At 35.0% G+C, this 24,674-nt stretch overlaps 1 protein-coding gene across 1 annotated transcript; it reads left to right on the top strand.

The window, feature by feature from the left end:
- The first annotated feature begins 1,566 nt into the window (after positions 1–1,566).
- LOC120768095 lies at positions 1,567–23,601 on the top strand. The gene is made up of 11 exons (XM_040094635.1): positions 1,567–1,695; positions 2,792–2,944; positions 12,211–12,413; positions 13,716–14,832; positions 14,897–15,025; positions 15,869–15,974; positions 16,044–16,840; positions 16,917–17,595; positions 19,344–19,534; positions 19,609–20,081; positions 23,348–23,601. The coding sequence occupies exons 2-11, from the start codon at positions 2,880–2,882 to the stop codon at positions 23,548–23,550; spliced, it is 3,963 nt and encodes a 1,320-aa protein (XP_039950569.1). The 5' UTR covers positions 1,567–1,695; positions 2,792–2,879; the 3' UTR covers positions 23,551–23,601.
- Positions 23,602–24,674: the final 1,073 nt, after the last annotated feature.

The raw sequence follows: 24,674 nt of genomic DNA, 5'->3' as shown, positions 1-24,674 counted from the left end.
CGAATCAATAGCATAATTTAATAATGAAGTGATATACCATCTGATCAAATATAACCCGGATTAACAAAAAACTTCATTTTTATGTAACATATTTGAACACAAAAATGTATTTTTGCCTTAAAAATATGCTCCTGAGCAAATACAATCATATCAACGCTTTATAGAATTTTCGATACACTTGTTATAATCCTCGACTGGGATTGCTTACTGTGCCTTCCATGAATTTTGGATTTTTTGCTTTTGGCTCATTTTTGGAGTGACATTCGCTAGATTATTGAACAGTTTTGACGTCATATTATTCCTAAACCTACATCTCGTTACCAGTAATGAGGCGTTTGAACCTCAAGTAGTCGGGGTTTTTGCAAAAGATTCGGCCTTTAGTACGAGTCTCGTATTGGTACGCCTCATACGCAGTATATTAATCAAAATGTGTTGAGTCGATTCATAAGAGATGTTGTCTTCTTCCGATATCTCATTCATGTTAACATTACGATTTCGAAGCACTGTTTCTTTAACTTTTACGATGTAATTGTCTTAACAGAGGTTATCCACCTGGACTGGCATTAGATAGCTGTCAAACACACATTAATTGACATATAGAGATCAAACTTTACACGAACATAAAAAAGGTCATACTAAACTTGGAAAAATATTTTATCGATTCAGTTTGCGCGTAAATTGGCCCAGTTCGAGCCAATTTTAATAAGAAGGTATTGGGATATAGACAAAGTTAAGGTCTCGAAAGTGTTAAAATAAATTGTTTAAATTTTAATTAATTTTATTTTTTGTAACAATTAACGTCTATGAACATTTTTGCCGTTATATGTATATAAATATCTACACTAACAGTTTACCGCATTTAAACCTCTTGACGTCGTTGTATCACTGTGCCACTGTACAGCCGTAACAGTCACTGCTAATTTTTGAAAACTGTCGCAGCTATTATCAGTGACTTTTGATTAGCAGTAAGAATGTCATAGGCACACAAATATTTGCCAGCTCCATGACATACACTTATACACTTATGTTTATCCACATTTTTATACTTAGATATATAGTATGTACTGATATATGTACATACATTTATATTGTACATACGTTAAGTATGTATGTATGTGGATTGCTTTTGCATACCACTTATAAATAAATGGGTATAATATCATGAAATTAAGAAATATGAATTTTTCGAAGCGCCAACCGATTCGCCTACAGAAACTTTTGCATACTCACATAAACATACACACACGTACACATCTACATACATTGTTACATGTGCAGTTGTTTTCATTATTTTCAATCTTCGCTCACCGTCGTATGGCATACCTTGCTCTCTCATTTAATAAATAGCTCCTTTTCGTTGCTCTTTGGAAAGCTTCAAGCACACATTAAGCTCTAAAGCTTCGTATACAACATCTAAAAGTATAAGTAGTTTTTATTTTATTTTCTGCAATCAGTATGCAGTGCATAAAAATGTGAAAGACGTGAAATTAAAAAAAATGTTATAATTAAATAGGAAATATTCAAATGTAATAAATTTATATGCATTATTAAAAATGTTGTAAAAATTGTTATGAAAGTTGTAAAATAAATATATAGTGTTCAATAAAGAAAAGGACGAAGTGAAAAATTAAAATTTCAATGAGAGAAAATGTCAACGTTTGAGGCTCGTTTATTAAATGTACCACACAGCGATATGTATGTAGTAGCGCGTTGATTGTCGCACGGTTCCCAGCGCTCCCCTAGTGCCAAATCTTGTTGATGCTATTAATTGATTTATTAATACGTCAATAAAATTTAGTTTAATAAAAATATATTAATTTTAGAAAAAGTGAAAATTTACTGTGCTTATGTGCATATACATACATACACAGATGCAGACAGACATATGCAAATGTATTTATGTATCGGATGAAATTTTAGTGTGTATTTCTAAATGCTTATACTTACCTATCTAAATATGTACGTATGTATATATATAAATGTACAAGCATAGATATGTATCAAAAAATCGTCTATTGTGTTATTAATAGAATTATTTGTGTTTTAATTTGTGATAGTGCTTAACCTGAACGAATTCAAGCGTATAAATTCAATAAATTTAATTGAAAGTGTAATAGATACATATATAATGTTTAGTATATAATTTTCTCTGAAATGAAAGTTGCAATCAGGAAAATCCAAAGTAGAAAATATCATAATGTGTATACAAAATTGGATACTGTTTGAAAAAGCAGAAAAAACAACAACAATATATACATAAGTGCGGTGTTGAAGGTAGTGCGGAAACGCCTCTCCTCCCACAACCCACTTATATCTTTGAGTACATCTGTATATACTGAGCATTATTCACTAACTCTGATATGTAATATGTATGTAAGGGGGTGCGGTGCGGGCGCTCAAACACGTGTGTGTGTGTCATATCAGAGCATGCGTTTCGCCAGCGGTCTTCCCTGAACATTTGTTGACCTGTTGTACGTGTATTATTATTTTATTTTACTTGTTTTCATCCTTCTGTTGCTAATAGGGGTGGCGATACTAAGTAATTGCTATATAAAAGATAGCATGGCAAGGTGAAAAGCAACAAAACCAGCAAATCTATTATGAAGCTACATGTGTACAGATATACATACACATGTACATATATCTATGTTATATTATGTCAATTAATATTGCATCTGTGAGATTGCGGCTAGACCACAACAATGCGTCTTGCTTGTGAAGTGCAACGACATTAAACTCTTGCAATTGCAATTGCAATGACAATCAAATACTACTTCCTATTTATTTGCAGTTTAACCAATCGTCGCTAAAATAGCATAAACGACATAATTGAATAAGAAAAAATATATATAAATATACATATATAAAATTGAGAAAAAATGGGTAACGTTTGCAGTTCTGGGGACAAGAGAAAAAACGACAGCATATCAGAGAAATCAGATGAGTAAGTAAATATATCTAGCCTATACGCATCTGTTTGTTTATATTTTAAGAAATATTTATTTTACTTGTCGCTGGCCGATTGGAAGTTAGAGTCAGCTTGATTACGCCATATGGTTCTTGAAGTCACTCAAATTCTTGTAGACGAGATATTTTATGAAAAAGTGAACAATTTAAACAAAATTGAATCGAAAGTATATACTACTTGTAGACATATGAAAATATACTTGTATGTATGTATATATTTTTATAAAAATTTATCTGTATGTTATAGGTAACTAAATATCAAATAATCACGTCACTATCGTCGAGCCTGTCGAAGCAACTTATCTCCTAATTAGCTAATATTCGCTTTGTCGAGTTTATCTTTTTCGGAGATGTTATAAAAATATATATTTGTATGTACATACATATATAATTGATCGGCTTAATGAGCTGACACGATTTAGCCATGTATGTATGTCTCTCTGTATACATATACGCGATTTAGTTTTTTATCGATCTCAAATTTTGCACACGTCCTTTTCTCTCCAAGATGCTGCTACGTAGGGTGTCTTTCATATTTCGGGATGAGAGATCAAACATAAATTTTTATCATAGAAAATAGATCTATTGTTTTAAAAAATATTCTTAATTAATACAGTGGCGGATTCAGTGGGGCGGAAATAGGCGATCGCAGTACCTCGCAAGGGCATCAGTGTGTAAAAAATATGTTTAATGTATGTACATATATATCTTCCAAACCCCTAAAGCTTGCTGGAATATTATAAGAACTCCCACCGACAGTGTGAAATGGTTCATCGGAAGATAATTTCACTTCTCATATAACGGTACAGTGGAAATCTATTAAAATCGCGATAAAACAATAACTAAATACGCCAGATACATTAAATTCTATCCGCGAGATTTTATGGGAGGGTTTCAATGGAGCCGAGGTCTAAATTGGACGATGGCAATCACATATCTCGAAACTCGCCCGACCAATTTCAACCAAATTTGGTACGTGACAGTTTACAAGATTAATTCGAGATTCTAAATGTAGCTATGTCCTTCGCCACCTGGTCTTTCCAACGGATTGGAGCTCTTTCTCTCTCAGAGCCGGAGTGTTTTCATCCATTCGAATTAGACGACCTAGCCTATCTTTTAGTTCGCTGAACTACGAGGTGTGTTCAAAAAGTATCGCGAATTTTGTGTTTTTTCAAAAATTATTTATTTATTCATGAATATCTATTTTGTCTCCTTCAAAGTAATCCCCATGAGATATTATACACTTGTGCCAACGATTTTTCCAATCTTCGAAGCACTTCAAAAAATCATTTTTTTTATTTTCTTCAGCTCCTCTTTCGATGCCGTCTTTATCTCGTCAAGAGAAGCGTAACGTCGTCCTTTCATGGGCCTCTTCAGTTTAGGGAACAAGAAAAAGTCACAGGGGGCCAGATCTGGGGAATACGGTGGCTGCGGCATCATTAGTGTGTTGTTTTTGGCCAAAAAGTCGCGCACAAGCAACGATGTGTGAGCAGGGGCGTTATCGTGGTGCAAAAGCCAATTTTTGTTCTTCCACAAATCCGCGCGTTTCTGGCGGATTGCTTCCTTATTCCTTATTGACCGTTCTTCCCTGTGGCAAGAACTCATGATGCACCACTCCCCTGCAATCGAAGAAAACTGTCAGCAAACTGTCGCGATACTTTTTGAACACACCTCGTATGTCAACGTCGTATATCTCGTACAGCTCATCGTTCTGTTGATAGCGGTATTCGCCGCGGCCAAGCGCAAAGGACCATAAATCTTCAGCAAAAGCTTCCTCTCGAAAACTCGTAACGTCGACTCATCAGATGTTGCCATCGCCCATGCCTCTGCACCATTTAGCAGGACGGGAATAATGAGTGACTTATAGAGTTTAGTTCTTGTTCGTCGAGAACTTTACTTCTCAATTGCCTACTCAGTCTGAAGTAGCACCTGTTGGCAAGAGTTATTCTTCGTAGGACTTCGAGGTTGACGTTGTTGTTGGTGTTAATGCTGGTCCCTAGATTGATGAAATTATAAACAACTTCGAAGTTATGACTGTCAACAGTGACGTGAGAGCCAAGTCGCGAATGCGACGACTGTTTGATGGCAGGAGATATTTCGTCTTACCCTCGTTCACTACCAGACCCATATGTTTCACTTCTTTATCCAGTCTGGAGAAAGCAGAACTAACGGCGCAGTTATTGAGGGCAAAGATATCAATATCATCGGCGTACGCCAGCAGTTGTACACTTTTTTAGAATTGCACCTTCTCTATTCTGATCTGCAGCTCGAATTATTTTCTGCAGCAGTAGATTGAAGAAGTCCCACGATAGGCATTGTGGGGTCTCACCATTTGTGGATTGGGCAAAGCAAACTGAAATTCCAATCGTCGGGCATGCATCTTCGACGCCGTAATTGAATAGCCGGCAAACCATCGGCTCCCACCGCTTTGTTGTTCTGCAGACGGGAACTTGTTATTGGGAATCGGGTTCACCATCTGCAGGTGTAATGCTTTCACTGCCATTCAATTCGTTTGTAAAAACTTTCTGAGTATGTAAAACATCAAAAATCTCAAATTTTACGATAAAGTTGTCATTTGCGATATTGCAACACTGGAGTTGTCAAATTCCGAAATATAAAAGACAACCTACGTAGTTAGTCGGATCCGCTGATATCGAATCTGAATTTGGATGTTCAATATCGCGTCCATGAACGAAAAACCTTTTAATTTGACAGTTCAGCTTTACAAAATTCGTAATGGATTATTGAGTTCAAATCAAGGTAAAGATCTTTACTGAATAATTTGTGTCACTCAAATTCTTGTGTTAGTAATAGAGTAGACTCTCCAAAACACTTCTGCAATATTTTTAATGATTACATCCATTGGAAACACCCATTTAAGCACACTCGTAGGATATAGCCATATGATACTAATATACATATGTATGTACATATGCACATCAAACTTCACACGAGCATTTAAAAAGGTTGTACCAAAAAAATTTTTTTAACGAAATGATTTCCGAACGCAGTTTGAATGGACCAGTCCGAGTTATTTTTGATCAGACGATATTTTCATTAAAAAAATTCGGTATTTGGCATTCCTCTGATATATTTATACAACAGTGCGAAAATGGGCGAAGTCGGACCGCAATAACGCCTACTTCCCTCATAACACAATTTTCAATTTAATTTGATTCTTTCTACAAGGTCTGTCGCAAAAGAAACAGAACTTTTTGAATATAACTGTTTCTGGTGGCGCCACCTGTTGGTGAGTATATGAAATAAAAAGTTTGATCTCTTGTTGACATTTCGTAAAAATTTTAAGACAATTGGATAACTACAATCGATGTTATCGATCAAAAAGTGACAGCAGCTTTTGGTCATCGGTCGTAAAATGCATTTTGAACAAAGAGCAAATATTAAATTTTGTTTTAAACTTGGGAAAACGTTTACTGAAACATTTCAAGTGACGAAAAAAGTTTATGGTGATCAGTGCCTATCCCGTAGTAATGTGCATGAGTGGTTTAAGCGATTCCAAGAAGGTCGTGAGGACTTCTGTGACGATCAGAAGTCGGTCGTCTTCGGAAGTTAAAAATAAAGACAATGCTGATTTGTTTTTACGATTCCGAGGGTATTGTACACCGAGAGTTCGTCCCACCTGGCCAAACGATTAAAGCTGTGTTTTACCTTGGTGTTATGAAGCGTCTTTTGTCACGCATTCGTCGTGCTCGACCACAATACCGTGAGGCAAGCTCCTGGCGCCTGTTGCACGATAATGCGCCGTGTCATCGGTCGACACGGTCGACTCTTGTCACTGATTTTTTGACAAAAAACTCCATATTAACCATTAATCACTCACCCTACTCACCTGATCTGGCACCCTGTGATTTTTACCTATTTGGAAAACTTCATTTGCCCATGAAAGGACACTTGTTTCAGGACATTTCAGCTATCCAAAAGGCGACGACCGATATTCTCAAGAGCATTCCGCAAAATGACCTTAAACACTCATTTGAAATGCTAATTGACCAGGCGAAACGCTGTATCGAAGCACAAGGAAACTACTTTGAATAAAAAAATATAACTTTTGAAAAATATTAATTTTTTGTTGTTTTTTTTAACAGTCCTGCTTCTTTTGCGACAGACCTTGCATTTCCAGTGTACAAATTAAGAAGCAATTAATATTTCGACATACAACTTTTTGCGAATACGGCCTTTGAAATATGCTACTTTATTACCGAAAATTGCCCAAATCGAACGAAAACTATTCAAGTCGCTAAGTACCGAATTCCAGTACCTATGTTGACTTTTCACCGAAAATATCGCTCAATGTGAGATATACAATTGTAATTCAGAGATATACAATTGTAATGTCTGTATGTCAAAAATTGGTTGCATCGTGTCAGACCCCATATATCAAATATAAAGACTTTCGAACTTCCGTGCCCAATACTCGTATGTGAGATATCTTAATGAAAACGAAAGAGGGTGTTTTGCTAATAACAATGTAGTTTTTTTTTTTCTTAAATGTATAAAATCGGGTGAAAACCGATATAACTAAATCACGATTTTCAAGCATCCGGTAGATTTCACACAATATAGCCAAAAATAGGTAAAATCAGCTAGACTACAAGTACATCCCTTAGACGTTATATACCTAATATACAATTTGAAACTACCGATTATCCTCTCTCTCAGATTCTACGAGTACATATAATGATTTTCGTTTTTTTAACAAGTCTTATGACGAATGTGTTGGTAAGTGTGCAAGCTATACTTACAAAAGTTAATTTACAAAATCACCTGCCTTGATCCTTGCAAGTTGCAACAGTATAAAATATTCGGGAGCATTCAAGTATTTTTATGACAATGCACTTTTATGGCGTTTGGATCCAGTGTGGCCGACATCGTAACATTAACAGTTTTTATGCAATATTCTGCATTAAATTTGGTTTTAGACTGAGTTTTTACATATTGACGAGAACTTCTTTAAAACAAAAGTATATATATATAGGATATATGTATGTATGTATAAGGATTCTTCTGACAACAAGATGCTGCGCCATTTTTCTGATGATCACTACATTTATCGGATTGTGTTATGTATCAAAATGATTTTTCTCGGGCAGTGTGCTGTTAAATTATTATCTGTAAATTGTCGGCGAATAGTTTAGATAGATTGGTACAAGCTCATCTCATCCTTAATTTTTTTAAAACTTGAAAAGTATGTTGCGTCATGTATGTGAGTAGTTAATTTATTTGATATAACTTGTTCGCGTCCGGGTGTTTCGACATTTGATGCCTATTTAACACCATTTGGTATCAGTTTAATATAAATATATACAAATTTAGCCCGTTTGGTCCACTTATAGTATACTCTATATATTTTATTTGATATCTCTGACAATAAGCAAGGTATAGTTACTTACTAAGTAACCTATGGTATAAGTTAATTAAGATCCATTCACTGTTTCGTGAATGAATTTCGAACTTATTTGAAATATTTGTATGAAGTAAATTAATATAAAGTTTTATCAACACCTGATATTACAAAAAAAACAGTTTTCTTATTTTGAATGGTTATACATTTAAAAATAATATACTAAATCGGTATCTAAAATATTTTTTGAGGTATAGCCTTTTAAAGTGTTGATGCTCAGCTTTATCACTTTATATATAATCTCGTTTCTCTCGAAATAACATTTTTCAACTTTGCTTGTATGATTACTTTAGGGGTCATCCAGTGTGACGGCCGTGTTTTAAAGGTTTTTCGGAATTTTGTATAGTGAACTAAAAACAAGAAAAAACGTTAACTTCGGTTGCACCGAAGCTAAATACCCTTCACAGATGCATTTCTGTTAGTAACTATGTGTTCAGTTTGTATGGAAGCTATATGCTATAGTAATCTGATCTGAACCATTTTTTCGGAGATTATATTGTTACCTTAAGCGGTAATCCATGCCAAATTTCGTGAAGATATATCGTTAAATGAGGAAGTTTCCCATGCAAGCATTTGATTCCGATCATTCAGTTTGTATGGCAGCTATATGTTATAGTGGTCCGATATCGGCAGTTCCGACAAATGAGCAGCTTCTTGCAGAGAAAATGACGTTTGCAAAATTTCAAAAGGATATCTTAAAAACTGAGGGACTAGTTCGTATATATACAGACAGACGGACGGACGGATAGGCGGACATGGCTAAATCGACTCAGCTCAACATACTGATGATTTATGTATATATATACTTTATTCCTTCTGGGTGTTACAAACTTCGTGACAAACTTAATATTCCAAATATTTACTATATATTACTATATGTATATTAATTATATATAACCTATTTCGTTAATTGCGAGATTTATCGTTCCATTGGCATCCATTAAGAAAAAAGGTAAACAAACGGCGTCCATGATTCCAGCAGACTGGCTAACCTAAAATCAAAAAAACAAATTGCATGTTAATCTGTAAATAGATGGCTATCACCGGAACTACGATCTTTCACAAATCTTGAAAATTAAATTTTATGAATGCCTTTAAGCTTTAAACTCAAAATTTCATAATTTTTGTCGACTGCGTTTTTATAAAAAAACAGTTCAGTATTTTTCAAAAATCCTAGATCGGGCGATAGCCACATGTGTAGTGAATCTACCATTCCAGTTTTAAAACAACCGATGAAACAGTTTTTGAGAAATCGTCGACAACAGTTTTAAAAATGTAGTTTCAAGAAAATCACGTTTGAAATTAGTGTGTAGGCAACCCGCTCTAATCCTCACTTCCGTAACTTTCCAGCTACATTCAATTTCGGAAATTATTTCACCAGCACACTCCTTGATTCCTCTAGATTGGACTGATACAAAAAATCGATTTTTTGAAACCGCCACACGGTATGACCCCCTTTAGAGACATATGATTTGATAACCATGTACTAACATAGTTCTTCATACAATGATCTACCTGTTTTTTGATCTGATCAAAAGTATAATTTTGTCAGGCCTAAAACGACGAAATTTTTGAATAGAATTTAAGTTTTTTTAAATGACGTCATTTTGTCAATTTTTGATTTTTTTCCGTAGAGATTATTTAGATTTCGTCTACGAAGAAGGCCTTTCTTTAAGCGCCGTCGACGATTGCGTATAACAAGAAAAAAGATATAACATCCAGTCAGAAACATCGGACACGCTACAAAGTATATAAATAAACAATCTACATGACGAGCCGAGTCTATTTAGCAAAATCCATTTGTTTGTATACATATGTATATGCGAACAAGTCTATACAGACTTAACTATCAAAATCAAGTCCTTGTATAGAAAACTTTTTTACTTGTAAATATTATTATAGATTCCGTGCAACCGAAGTTTATATTTCTATACTCTTGCAACCAGTTGCTACAGAGCATTTTAGTTTTGTTCAACTAACGTTTGTACATATCACCTGAAACTAATCGAGATGTATATATAAATGATCAGAGTGACGAGAAAAGTTGAAATCCGGTTGACTATCTGTCTGTCCGTCCGTCCGTCCGTCCGTGCAGGCTGTAACTTGAGTAAAAATTGAGATATCGTTATGAAACTTGGTATGTGGTTCCTTAGTATAAAAAAAATTTCGAGTTCGTACATAAGTGTAATCGGACCACAGACAAGCCCACAACTCGCCATTAACCGAAAACCTATAAATTGTCATAACTAAGCACTAAATTAAGATATAAAACTGTAATTTGACACAAGGGATCGCAGTAGCTAGAGCACCTATAAACAAAACATTTTTAAAAAGTGGCCTTGGCCACCGCCCTCTAATAAGTTTAAAGTACTTGTATATATCTCCTAAATCACTAAAGCTACAACAATAAAATTCGCCCAACAAAAACTCCGATCGATAGTGAGAAAATGGATGAAATCGGATAAAAATGCTCTGAAAGCGCGATAGATCAATAACTAAATGAAGCTTTAAAATTTGCCACAGTGATGGTATGATAAGGCTTTATAGGGGCCGGGGTAAAAATCGGATGATGGACGTGGCATCGCCCGCTTTTTGGTGAAATCTCATATCTCGGAACCTGACTAACCGATTTCCACAAAATTTGGTAGATGGCATTCTTTTCCTATGTCACATTGAGAAAATGGACGAAATCGGACAATAACCACGCCTACTTCCCATATAGCACAACTTTAAATTCCACTTGATTTGTTCATTTTCCAGTACAGAAGAAAGAGCAATTGACGGAATGGGATAAAACTTTGCTCGAATGCCTTTAGTGTATGCCACCTTAGGACCAAATATTGTTCAAAGCCAAAAAAAACCTCTTCAAGCTCCTAGGTACCAAATATTTCGACCTCAGTACCTAAAGTTGTTTTTTGTTCCAAAATATCGGTCAATGTCTGAGATATATAATGGAAATTCAGGGATAGTACTTCTCTGGCAATGATATGTACATAAGTCAAAAATGGGTTGAATCGAGCCAATACTTCCCTCAGCCCCACAGACCTAATATAAAGAATTTCGATCTTCCGTGTGACTTTGTACCGCATATATCGGTCCATGTGTGAGTTATCTCAATAAAATATACCGAATGTGTTTCACTCATAACAGTGTATCTTTGTGCCTAAAATAGATAAAATTGACCGAAAACTTGACCTAACCCCCATATAACTAATATCAAGATTTTCGAACATCCGACTGACTTTACTTTAAATGATTGGAAATATAGATAAATTCATGTCTTTACTACCCCAACTCCTACTATACATATATACTACATATGTGACCTGGTCTACGAAAGGGGGGCTTAGTTGTCAAAAAAAAGGAGAACAATTAATGAGATAACGAGAAACTGACGATTATTTTTAACAGCTTTTCCCAGAAAACTAGTTTTCGCACGTTAGCCCCGTTTTCGTAGACCAGGTCACATATATTGATTTTCGTTTTTCTTACAAACCATGTGTCGAATATGTCGGACAGTGTATGAGTTATATATTGTATAATATATGTATATAAAATTGTTTAGAGATCGATCTTCAGATCTGGCTTTGATTCTTGTAAGTTGCTAGAGTATAAAATGTTCGGTTGCACCCGAACTTACATCTTCTTTACATGTTTTATTATAAAATGTTAATTTAGGACATCCTTAATACATAATTTTACATTCCATAGACACACACTTCATTGCATGAATATGCACTCGCATAACATGCATGAGTGAATAAAGTGAATTTATGAAGAAGAAAAAATAACATTACTTTCAATTTCAAATCATTTTGCAGTTCCTCACCGTACCAAGAAACCAATAAAAAGGAAATTCAATTAGCATCAGTTGGGAATAATAGTGAAAAACTTGCGCCTTTGGCCGATCCAGAGCCAGTGCCACCAGACGTGTCCTTTGCAGCAGCCGCACAAAATGAAGCACAACAAACGCCCAACGAAGCCAATAAAGATGTTATTAAAGGCAATCAGTGCTTGGAGAAGGGTATGTTATTAGTTATTATGATGAATGCGTACAAATAATATACGAACTTATGGTATGACATGCATAAACCGTGATTTAAAATAGTTCGAATATTAAACAAAGCTTCGTGAACTCTGAAACTGGCATTGATTTTGTTTATTTTATATTTCACTATAGAATTGTGCAGATATCTTGTTATATACATATATAGTATATATTTAATGCATTTTAAATACCGTGACCTTCTAGTCTTAATTCCAATAAATTTACATAAAAACCATTTCTTTAGGCCCGAAATATCTATCTAAATTTGCTTTCGACCTAACTTCTGAAGACCTCCATACTTCGATATAAACTAATTAGCTGGCTTCAAATAAATGGTAGTGATACCAATTTGAAAGGATGTTCCAAAATTTTTTTGTATTTTTATAAAAGAGCAGAGCTTAAATTTAGCGAGTAATGAAACGAAGATGCATCTCCGAAGAGAATATGTCTCTTCTTCTTAATTGGCGTAGACACCGCTTACGCGATTATAGCCGAGTTAACAACAGCGCGCCAATCGTTTCTTCTTTTCGCTACGTGGCGCCAATTGGATATTCCAACCGTAGCCAGAGAATATGTCTAAGTTTATCAAATAGACTCGATTCGACGAGATGAGTAACTCAATAAGATCTTGCGATAAAAATCGTTTCTAACATACTATACAGATCTAGTCAGATTGTAAAATATTTAAATTTCACCAACAGAAGACCCTTGTTCTTACATACATAGTTTACTCTTCGATGAGTAAAATACTAAAATATGTTGTTAAAGAAAAATTAATAACTTTTGTTGAAGACAATGGAATTCTTCCAACCCAACAATTTGGCCTTAGAAATGAACATAACACTGTTCACCCTCTAGCAATTTTACAAGGACTTAATCAAATGGACATTAAAGCTGATGTGGCATGATTATCTCGTTTATAAAATGAATCAATGTAACTTTCCGATTGAATTAATTAAAATTTTTGAAAACTTTTAAAAAATAGTTTCTCAGTTCATATTGGTAGTAGCTAGGCCCCATATCTCGAAATCCCAGCTTGTTGTCCTTAAATGATACTGAATCTCCCCTGGCACCACGCCATTGTGAATTTGCACCTTTTCGGACAGACTTCATAGTTTCAGTTTATCATCATAATTGAACTTGTTTCATGACAATAGGTAGCTTTATATGGTATATACATATATATTATGACTAAACTCTTATTTTAATTATTAGTCGACACCACCTTTGTATACTTTAAATAGTCAATAAACAAATAAATATTCATTTCTTCCATAGACTCTGAAACTACTACACCACAAGCTCTGAATGCACCTTGCGATATTTCAAATCAGAAAACTGCACCCAACAATTTAGCTATACTTCAAGGAAAACCTCCGCCTGGACGTAAAATCGAAAGAGATAAAAAAATTGTGATTTATATTTTAGCCAATAATAGTTCCGAGTACAAAAAACACAAACGTGTTATACATAGTCTCTTCAAGCAGTTTGTCACAAAATGCCAAAGCAAAGGTTTTGATTTCTTAATCTCGGATGTGCATGAGAACGATGTCGGGGCTAAGAAAGACTTCGGTAAATTACTTGAAGTTAAGCGCTGGACGCAAAGCCCACAAGAAGCACAAGGAGGACATGAAGAGGCAGCAAATTGCTTATCGGAAATTTCCCGACACAATTCCACCGCATATATTATACCAGTACTATTTCTGGGCTCATCACTCGGCACACCTATGTTGCCATTGACTATTGAAAGTCAAGATTTTACTTCGGTGTTAAGTGTGGCCAGTGAGGAGGAGAAAATACTTTTGGAAAAATGGTACACAATAGACAATTCATATCAGCCCATGTGTCATCGCTTGTATACCCAACAAATTGATACATATTCCACCGAAGTTAACGATGAATTGAATCATTTGTTGGAAGTACTACTTCGCCTGTTTTCCGATGATTTAAAAGACTCATATTTAACAACCGTAGTTGAACAAGAGATTAATAATACGGTACTTATAAGTCAAGAGCACGCCAAGCGTTGCATATGGATACAGACTGGTGCACAATATACAAAACTACCCGAAAATGCCTCGCAATTAGATGCAGAAGTTTTAAGACGAATCACCAAAGTATATACTGAGTTGAAAATGCATCTCTCTGAGAAAAATCTCATTCGAATTTTACCCACTATGAATATTTTGGATGAAGAACTGACAGCCGTTATTGAAAATTTACTGGATAAATCGATAACGTCAATTTTTGAAGAACATCAAAACAAAAACAGTATACCTTATAACACTAATGGCGTGGATAAGGTCCTCTTAGAGGAAGTACACCTCATTGCACACTACTCCAAGATATTGGCTCAAAATTCAGCCAATTTTGATATTATGAATGATGTGAAAAGGTAAAGTGGAGTTTCCTACTTCTTTTTTTCCCATACTATTTAATATTCGTACTTCTTTCGACAGATACCTTAAAGACAACACACAATGGCCCTTAATAATATCAGGAGCCAGTGGTTGTGGGAAGAGTGTGTTAGCTTCTAAGATAATGGAAAATGTTCAAAGATGGAAACCAGATGCCCATTTGATATTGAGGTAAGAATCGTATAATATACACACTAAGTATATAGTTTTACCGAAATGAACCGAAAATAAAAAAAGGTTGTAAATGTGGTTTGACTTCAGATCGGAATTGAGGTGTTAGGAAAATGGGATTAAAACAAAAAAATGCTAGTTGTTCAAAGGCTGAAAATCATTAAATAATTATTCACATGAAGAGAAATACTTCTAAAAGTTTTGAGACCTACGACTATGAACCCTAAAACCATATAAGGTTTCTTTCACAAGACTATATACATACGAACGCTTCAGTTCTCTTGAGTTAATACCTATGTACGAATCCATCATACGGAAATGATTAGTTGTATGAAACATTTATATGATGATACTTAAATAGGTCAGCGAATTAAATCCCACCGGCAACGCTTCAAGTCGCAAGATTTTGAATGTGGTATCTAAGGATTACTTGAACGGTATCTCTTCAACCTTAGAACACCGATGAGACCCTTTTAAGACATGTTTCGAAAGCAACATATTTTTTGGAGCATATAAAAACGATTGATATGATTGAGCGGAATAATTTTTGTAATTTAGGCAGTTTTCGAGGAAGAGTTTTAAAAGGCTTCGGTCATATTCTACCTAGCAATATGTATTTTTTATTCTGTAAACGCCAATATTAAAGATCCGAAAATGACAGTTATAATTTATATATGTATGTATCAGTAACTTGGTAAACACCCGTTATCACATGGATTAGGGGCTCACAGAAGTTTATTTGGATATCCTTGCTTATCTCTTGGGAATGTAAAAGCTATCCCTTTCTTTACTTATTAATAATTGTCTACTTTTTCAACAAGCTTTACGTATATACTTTTTCAGATTTGCGAACTTAACAGTCCGATCATCCGATCTAACATCCTTATTGGGCTCCATAGCAGATCAACTGTCGGTTTTGGTTAACGGCGCGCAATGTAATTGTGATCACGTAAGTTTTCGACAAACCTTTAAGTAAGACAAGAAGTATAGTACAATATTTTACAAATTTTTATTTCAGTCCATAGAAGGTTATTCAACTGTATTGAAAGAGCTGCTGGAAAACAAGGACTTTTTCGTAATCATTATAATCGATTCGTTGGATGATATAACGCAAGATGAAACTTTAAATTGGTTGCCATTACATTTGAACAGCACTTCGAAAGTGATACTGACCATAACCGAAGCAGATAATAAAGAGGAAACGCCAATGTTGACAAACTTGTGTGAGCTCGGCATACCCAACAAGTGTTTCATAAAGATGAAGCAATTTACCGAACGACAATGGAATGATATCCTCAGTTCCGGTGGTAGTGAATTTTACGCGTCCAATGGTGCACTCAAGTTACCCGATGAATGGAAACTATTGCGTGGCAAAACACCGTTACACGCCAAATCACTATGGTGGTTAGCTTGGCTGTCACACATGTCCATTAGTATAACCGATATATCGGATGTGTTAGATAAAATGTTGCAGATTTTGGAGAGCAAATTTCAAACGGAACACGTCGAGTTAATGCTGTTGATTGTGGCCGTATCCGAGTGGGGTATACGCGAAAGCGATTGTTTGGGTATTTTTCAAAAGCAAACACAATTAGAAGCGCAGGTCGCTTTTAAGATTTGGTCGAAATTTTGCTGGTTAATGGGTCCAATGCTGTTATTTTTAAAAAATATTCGTATAGCTGATAAAACGTTTAGAAATGCTGTTTTCAAGAGGTATACACACAAAAGGTGGCTGGTACACAAAACAATACGTGACTACTTCGATCGTCAACAGAGCATACTGCCAAATTCAACAGGAAATGGCCATTTAACAAAGTGAGCGAAAATTTTACGCTCTTTAAATACTTTTTTTCTAATTCTGATACTAACTTTTTAATTTCTACATTTACAGTTACAATTATCAAAAGTACTTAAAACTGCCTTATCATCATTTTTGTGCCATAGTTGAAGATAATGCAACAACCGAAAAAATTGAAATGCTCTTCAACTGTTTCTACTTTACCGATCTTCAGTGGATTGCCGACAAAGTTCACTCTAACGGTCCAGCGTATTTAATGCATGATATATTAGTTTCGGAGAAACTCGCTAAATCTACCGAACAATCGTGGATTCATATAACATTTTTAAAAGATTTTTTAAAAACTTACATGCGCGAACTAAATTATGATGGCCATCAATTTTTCACCTTAATTAAATATTATCTGAAAGTGCGTGTACGCGATGATGTAACGTTGAAAGATGATGAGAAGATTCGTTCGTGGTTAGAGTTCACCAATGAAATAGAAATACCATTTATGGAGATATTGAATAGTACTTTAGGTTCGGACGAGGACGCCTCGACTAGCAGTTACGATGTGTTGGTCAATTTGCCACAAAAGGGTTACTATGTGGCCTCAATATGTACCGAACGTGAGGAAATATGTATATGGGACGTGCAGAGTTGTTCGCGTGTACGACAATTGTTGGGTATATCGCAGCCCACTTCTATGTGTCCTGTCGGTAGTTATGAAGCGGCTGTGTTATGTCGGCGAGAAATTAAAGTAATCAATCTGGATGAGGGAAAATATAAGGTAAATTACAATTTAATGAATATTGAATAAATTTCTATGCTATAAAGGTGACTCATAGCAAGGTATGGTAAATAGGCTCATTATCAGTATATGTAAACCTTGTGGAGCTGCAGAACTAAACCGAGAAGGTACAATCTCCTATAAGAGTGCACAGCTATATATATGATATCATTGGCCTTAACAACCGCGCCGTTAGTTCTGCTTTCTCCAGAATGGAAGCAAATGGGTCTGGTGGTGAACGAGGGCAAGACGAAATATCTGCTGTCATCAAACAAACGGTCGTCGCACTCGCGACTAGGCACTCAAGTCACTGTTGACAGTCATAACTTTGAAGTTGTAGATAATTTCGTCTATTTAGGAAACAGCATCAATACCAACAACAACGTCAGCCTCGAAATCCAACGCAGAATATCTCTTGCCAACAGGTGCTACTTCGGACTAAGTAGGCAATTGAGAAGTAAAGTCCTCTCTCGACGAACAAAAACAAAACTCTATAAGTCACTCATTATTCCCGTCCTGCTATATGGTGCAGAGGCATGGACGATGACAACAACTGATGAGTCGACGTTGCGAGTTTTCGAGAGAAAAGTTTTTCGCAAGATTTATGGCCCTTTGCGTGTTGGCGAATTAAAAGACAGCGGCTACGCTGGCTAGGTCACTCCAGCTCTAAAAGTATTCGACGCAGTACCCGCCGGGGGAAGCAGAGGAAGAGGAAGACCTCCACTCCACTCCACCTCCATAAGACGCTTCACAAATATAAATTCCTTAAAACGATGTGTGCAAAATTCAGGTCGACACCTCAGTTCACGTATATACAGACAGACGGACAGACAGATGGACATCAATTACATCAATTAACCTTGTCTTGCTGATCATTTATATATAAATTTTATTGGGTCTCCGATATTTCCTTTTGGGTGTGCAAAAATTAATATACTCTCTTCAGGGTATAACCAAAAGACCAATTAGATCTTTAAAAATATGTTGTCTACTTTTAGGAAAGAGAGAATTGAGTAATATGGTAAAGATTATTGTAGAGAAGTCTATGAGGTCTTATCTTCGGATGATGCATTAACTTTGAGAAAGGCCAGCCTTCAACAGGTTGTGACGGAATATTTCCACGACTCCTAATTTTCAATCTAAAATTCGGCAGGTAGAGTGGGAAAAACAACACAATTTTATCGAATCCACCGAGATGTGGAATGGTGCTTAGTTAGCGCGTTTTTACCAAATATAGATCATTTTTAAGAAGATCCATCGAGAACACAATACATACATATGTGTTAGTTTAGCCTGGCTAAGGTTAAAGCAAAATTGCTTTTTCCTACAGGTAATTATAAATGCGATCATTAACAAGAATCGTACTTCGTCTGGTCGAATATTGAGGGTTCTGGTAAGATTAAGTAAGACGTTTCATGATGTTGTAAATGCAGTCTCTCTAATTCGAAGTTTTTTTGTGGATTATGGTGATTCGAGTTGGGACAACCAATTATTTTCATTTAAATGATAAGTAATGAAGAGTAAATATAATAGTTATGAGTATGTCGAGAGTTCCAAACTCTGTGCAAAGGCTGAAAAGGCGACGTCTTGCTATAATCTCTTGCAAATAAAACAAAACTTTGAAACGATTTCACTGGGACTCGACTAGATACCTCGAATAAAGGAATCAATTCATTGTCCAAAATAAGAACTTCGATTTATTTAATATATTTTGGTGCTAATATTCACACATATTCTCATATTTTTAGATAACTTTGAAGGGTGTTATGAATCAAAAAATGCCATATTTTGGTTTACATGATCAAAACCACGTTGTTTGCTTATCACGCAATCGCATGTATGTGCATCTTATGAATTTAGAGTCTGGAGACTGTGTTATGACTTTTAAAGCTGGCGAAGATCGATTTCTTAATTCGCTTTTAGTCTCCGGTGATGGACGGTAAGATAAAACAAATTATGTTCTATATGTAGAAACAGTTCAGAAACTATACATATGCTTATTTTTTTCTCTAGTATACTCGTTTGCGGCGATGAAACACAAAAACCATTTCCGCTTTTGGTTTGGCACCTGTCACAGAAGAAGCTTCTCTACGATTTGCGCATTCCACATCATGATTTCATTACCTCGCTATCGGCTATTACATATGAGGGTTCATATGTTTGCGTTGTGGCCAAAGAGTTAAATGAACCGACTCCGAATTTTATTGTCGTATATGATTTACAAAGCGGTACTTTGTTTAAAAAATGGAAACCAGCCTGTAATACAGTCTCTTTGGCGATATCACAATCGAATGCATGCGTCATAGCTGGTTTAGAAGATGCGAAAATATTAATTTGGGATTTGATAACGGGCAATTGTCGTTCAACATTGGTTGGTCATAATGCACCGGTGACATTCTTAAAATTAGATCCATTGGGAAAGGTATTGCTGTCACGTGATAAGGATGGACGTGATAACTCCATACGCGTATGGGAGCTGAATACAGGTAATGCAAAAAAGTAATCTCATATTTTTAATGCATATATCCATATTAGAGTGACCTTACTTTAGTACAATTTTATTGAATACATATAATGGTAGAACATTGATAATTAGGGTGTTGTCTAGTCACCCTATCGTCGAAATTGTTTGGAAAATGAGTAGATAGAAAAATCTCAGCGCTTCCATCTTAATTGTCCCACTTTTTCGAGACTAAGGATAAAGCTCTTTTTTCCGCGGCCTACATCAATTGTTTGGCATTAAAAGGTCAAATAAGCCTTAGCTGATTCTGGTTGTGGTTGTTTCGTTCATATAAAGAGAACTTTAATTTTAGATATAAAGGTAAAAAACGTGATTAAAAATGCCACACAACCGAACAGAACCATAAATTGTAATATCTTTCCAATAATACTTCTAACATCACTAAAAATCATAACTGATTTAACGCATAGAATTATAAAACAATAAACTGGTGTCACAGCAATACAAACGAATATTCCTCAGACGAGTAAAAAATCAAAACACACTATTACCAGAAATGAGTGTTTCCAAAAGGTAAACCATTACACGAGTACAACCTTCATGATTTCATAATTATACTGTAAATCTAACCGTTTTAAGATACTTGAAGAGGAAATTTTAAATAACTGATGAATGTTGAAAGATAGAGAGGAATAATTTGACGCAGCGTTCTTATCAAACAATTTTTCTTGCTGCTTGGCGATATAGTCACCTAAGCGATTTCGGTCCACAATTTCATTCTTTTACCTGCTCCAAGGATGTAGAGATACTTTGACGTTTACATAAAATTTATGCAGTTCATCGATCAATCGAGATGATACCTATTATGAAAAGGTATACCCATATACCTTTTGTAGAATCCAAGAGCCATCTAAACAGCTGTGGTCATCATCTATGCTTCTACACCATTCATAATATCCAACATGCCAAAAAATTTGGATTGAACTGCTCATTAATCTTTCAATAATTATGATAAATTTAAATTTCATACTAATTTTAAACAAAACCGTACCCCCGGCCGTTTATGTTGTCACAACCTAATGTATTTTTTGTCTACAAAAAATAAACATTAGGAAACTATTGCAATCTCTTTCTCCTTCTCGATTCTTGATTTTCGGAATTAATGTTTATTTTTAAAAGTTTTGACGATCAGAAATGACTTTTAAACCGAGACAAAATTATGATATGAAGGATTCAGAAAATATTTTTAGCTAGCCTCTCTCACTATCAGACGTACATAATTTTAGCGTTTATTTGTTGCCTATGTGAAGTTTTACATTTTCCCATAATCAATTTTTTTGAATTTGTGGATTCCATCCCAAAAGCAATGTACCCGCTTCGCGGCCAGGAATAAATCAAGTATATTTTTTATACCCTGTTCTCATGCGAACTGTATTCAAAATTCAGAAGGGGCAAGGTCTGGACTGCAAGACGGGTGATTTAAAACTTCCCAGTCGCTGTTTTCCAAATAGTTTGTAACCGTCTTGCTGGAAAATTATTGCCTCGTACACCGTCGTAAATTCCGCGCAATCCCTCATTTTAATTTGATGTGTTGTTGTCGGTAGCCATTAATTTTTTCACCCGATTTCAGAAGCTCATAATACAGGACGCCCTCATGATCCCATCAAATACAAAGAAAATACTCATCCCTTGGCGTCATGGATATTCGCTTTTGTCGTTGATTTGGTTGGTTAGCCAGGTTCCACATATGATATTTGGGTTTATGGTTGTCGATGTTGGATCGATTACATTTTTCAAGACCAGTCACAATCCGATGTAGAAAGGATTTCTTTTGTAGCGTTAAGCAGCATTTATGATATGCAGAATCACTTTTTAACGCCTCTTGGTTTCAATTCATTCAAACCTGATTTCCATACTTTTAAACGTTTTGAAATGGCTGCTTGAGTGGCTCCCAAAGATTCTGCGAGCTCTTTTTATGTTTGGCAACAATCTTTACCGAGTAATGACCCCAGTTCCTCATCTTTCAAGTTATTTGGCCGCCCAGATCTTTCTGCGGTGTTCCAAGCCAAAATCCCCCTTTGTGAAACGTAAAAAAAACCTTTTGGCATGTTCACTAAGCTAGAGCATGTTCACCATCAACATCTATCAAAATACGATAAATTTCGGCAGAGGTTTTCTTCATATTAAAAAAAAAATGAAAAAGAAGTCCCCGCAAAAACATCTCTTCAGGCAGAAAGTTCGACTTATTTTGATAAAAAAAATTATTGAAAAGACCTTGGCCAGCATTCTTACAAGATACAATTGACGCAAGAACTGAAATCTCTTGACAACAACTTGAAAATAATCCGGATTTTCATCGAAAAATCATCTTCAGCGATGGGGCTCATTTCTGGCTGAATTGCTTCGTCAATAAGTAAAATTTGCTTTATTGATCAGGCAGCAATTCACACGTACTCCATGAGTCACCATTGCCTCCCGTAAAGTTACGGTTTGGTGCGGTTTATGGGCCGGCGGCGTCATTGGGGCGTTCATCTTCCGTGATGATCAAGACCGACACGTTACTGTGAAGAGGAAGGGGATGTGGTTCCAAAAGGACGTCGCCACAAGACACAGCGAATGACACAATCGATTTATTGAATACCAAGTTTATTGAACGTGTTATCTTACGAAATGGTCTAGTCAATTGCTCGCCTCGGTTGTGCAATTTTACGCCGTTAGACTAATTGCTGTGGGGCTACGTCAAATCTATGGTCTATGCCAACAAGCCAGCGACCAATGACGAACTTCGTACGAATAACGAAACGTGAAATTGCAGCAGTATCGGCGGATTAATGCTTGGAAACCGTCGAAAAGTAGGTACAGAATCTGTGTTTCTGCAAGCATGCCCGTGGTGGCCATGCAAAAGAAATCGAATTACATACATAATTGCATCAAAAGTACTTTTGCAGGAATAAAGAATTTCATTAAAAAAAAACTTAGCGCTCTTATTGAAAATTCCGTTACAAAAAAGACGAACAAAGACTGTACATTCGAATGCATGTTCGCAATATTGGAACAAAGGAATAACAATCAAGGAAAAATTATGAATAACGTGTAAGATTTAGAATAATGGATTTCTGTAGGGCATTATCATTAGTAAGATTACATTTGAAAATTACAGTTCCAGTAAAATTTTTTCAAAATTTAATTAATTTACACTGAAGGCGAATTTTCCTACTTTTATTATTATTACCATTAATTATTCACGTTTAGTTATTAATATTTCAAATTGTTACGTATGTATATTTCCAGGTAAATCTCTAGCCGTTTACAAGCCACCCGGCCAAATAACAGCATGTGAGATACTTCCAAATGGTGCATTTGTAGTCGTAGCATTGAAGAACAGAACTGAACTATTGACTTTGGCTTTAAAAAATTATGGAGAAGCTCCAGACGATAATTGTTACTTGTATGGCAATCAGGATAACCAAAATAAAACTTTTAATCTTAATTAATTATTTATAATAAATATTTCAAAGTTAATAAGTTAAGTAATATTTTATTTTTTTTTTAATTTTATTATGTGTCTTCATAGGTATTATTTAAAAGTAAAAGAAAAACAGAAGCTAAAACAAAAACTAAGAAACTTTAGTACGCACTTAAGCTTGTACAAAATATTGTTACATTCTTACACTAAGGAAAACAAATGAAAACAAGACATCTGCATAAATATTTGAGCATTATGTATTTTCGAATTGTAAAAACAAAAAAGACGTTTGAAGAGTCAAATTGAAATTCAATTTACAGCATCACGTTATTTTACTTGGAATAACTTTGAATACTAAAGAGCACTTAACTAAATAAAGCAAAATCAGACTCTTCAGCAACTAGAAATTAAATTCTTGCAAGACAATTTAGATTTTATTGTGTTTAAGTAAAACTTCAATTTACCTTTAAGCGCAAAGATAACAATTTTGCATATTTGCAAAGAAATTTTCTATGTGGTCCATTATTTATTAATTATTAAGTTAGTGACATTTGCCTGTAATGAATGTATGTATGTATGTGTACGTAATAGCAATTCTATAAAATGTCACTCCTAGTCATGTAAATCTTAAGCAAAATGTTACAAAAACTAAAACGGAAAATGCATACATATGTATGCATACATACATATATGTATGTAGGTTCATTGACTGTGTTCATATCTGGCCCGAAGTTTTGAAGTCTGGAATTTCATTATAGTTTGGATTTGTTTTTAGGCAATGACAAATTAAAAACAAAAATATAAGAAATTAAACAAATTTATAGTTATAAAGACCTAGTGGTAAAAAAGTCCAAATTAAAAACACCGATTGAATAAACCGTTTATTTTTTATGTTTTAATATACATATGTATGTATATTTGTGTGTATGTGTAATAATTTTTATAGTTCTTTAAGTCTTAAGAACCATTGTCATTTAAGTTCTTAAACGTAGTTTTAATTAAAAAAATACTATTAATGAATTATTAAGACCAATAACTGAATAAAATCACTCGAAGCTATTCTCAAAATAAAAATATAAAAAACTGGATTTTTCTCGAAACCAAAAATATACATATGTACTTATATCAATTTTCCATATAAACTGCGCTCGC

Source organism: Bactrocera tryoni, chromosome 2 (assembly GCF_016617805.1).
Source record: "Bactrocera tryoni isolate S06 chromosome 2, CSIRO_BtryS06_freeze2, whole genome shotgun sequence".
Lineage (NCBI taxonomy): Eukaryota > Metazoa > Arthropoda > Insecta > Diptera > Tephritidae > Bactrocera > Bactrocera tryoni.
Note: the sequence above shows the minus strand (reverse complement) of the source record. Positions and strands in the feature narration are given on the sequence as shown.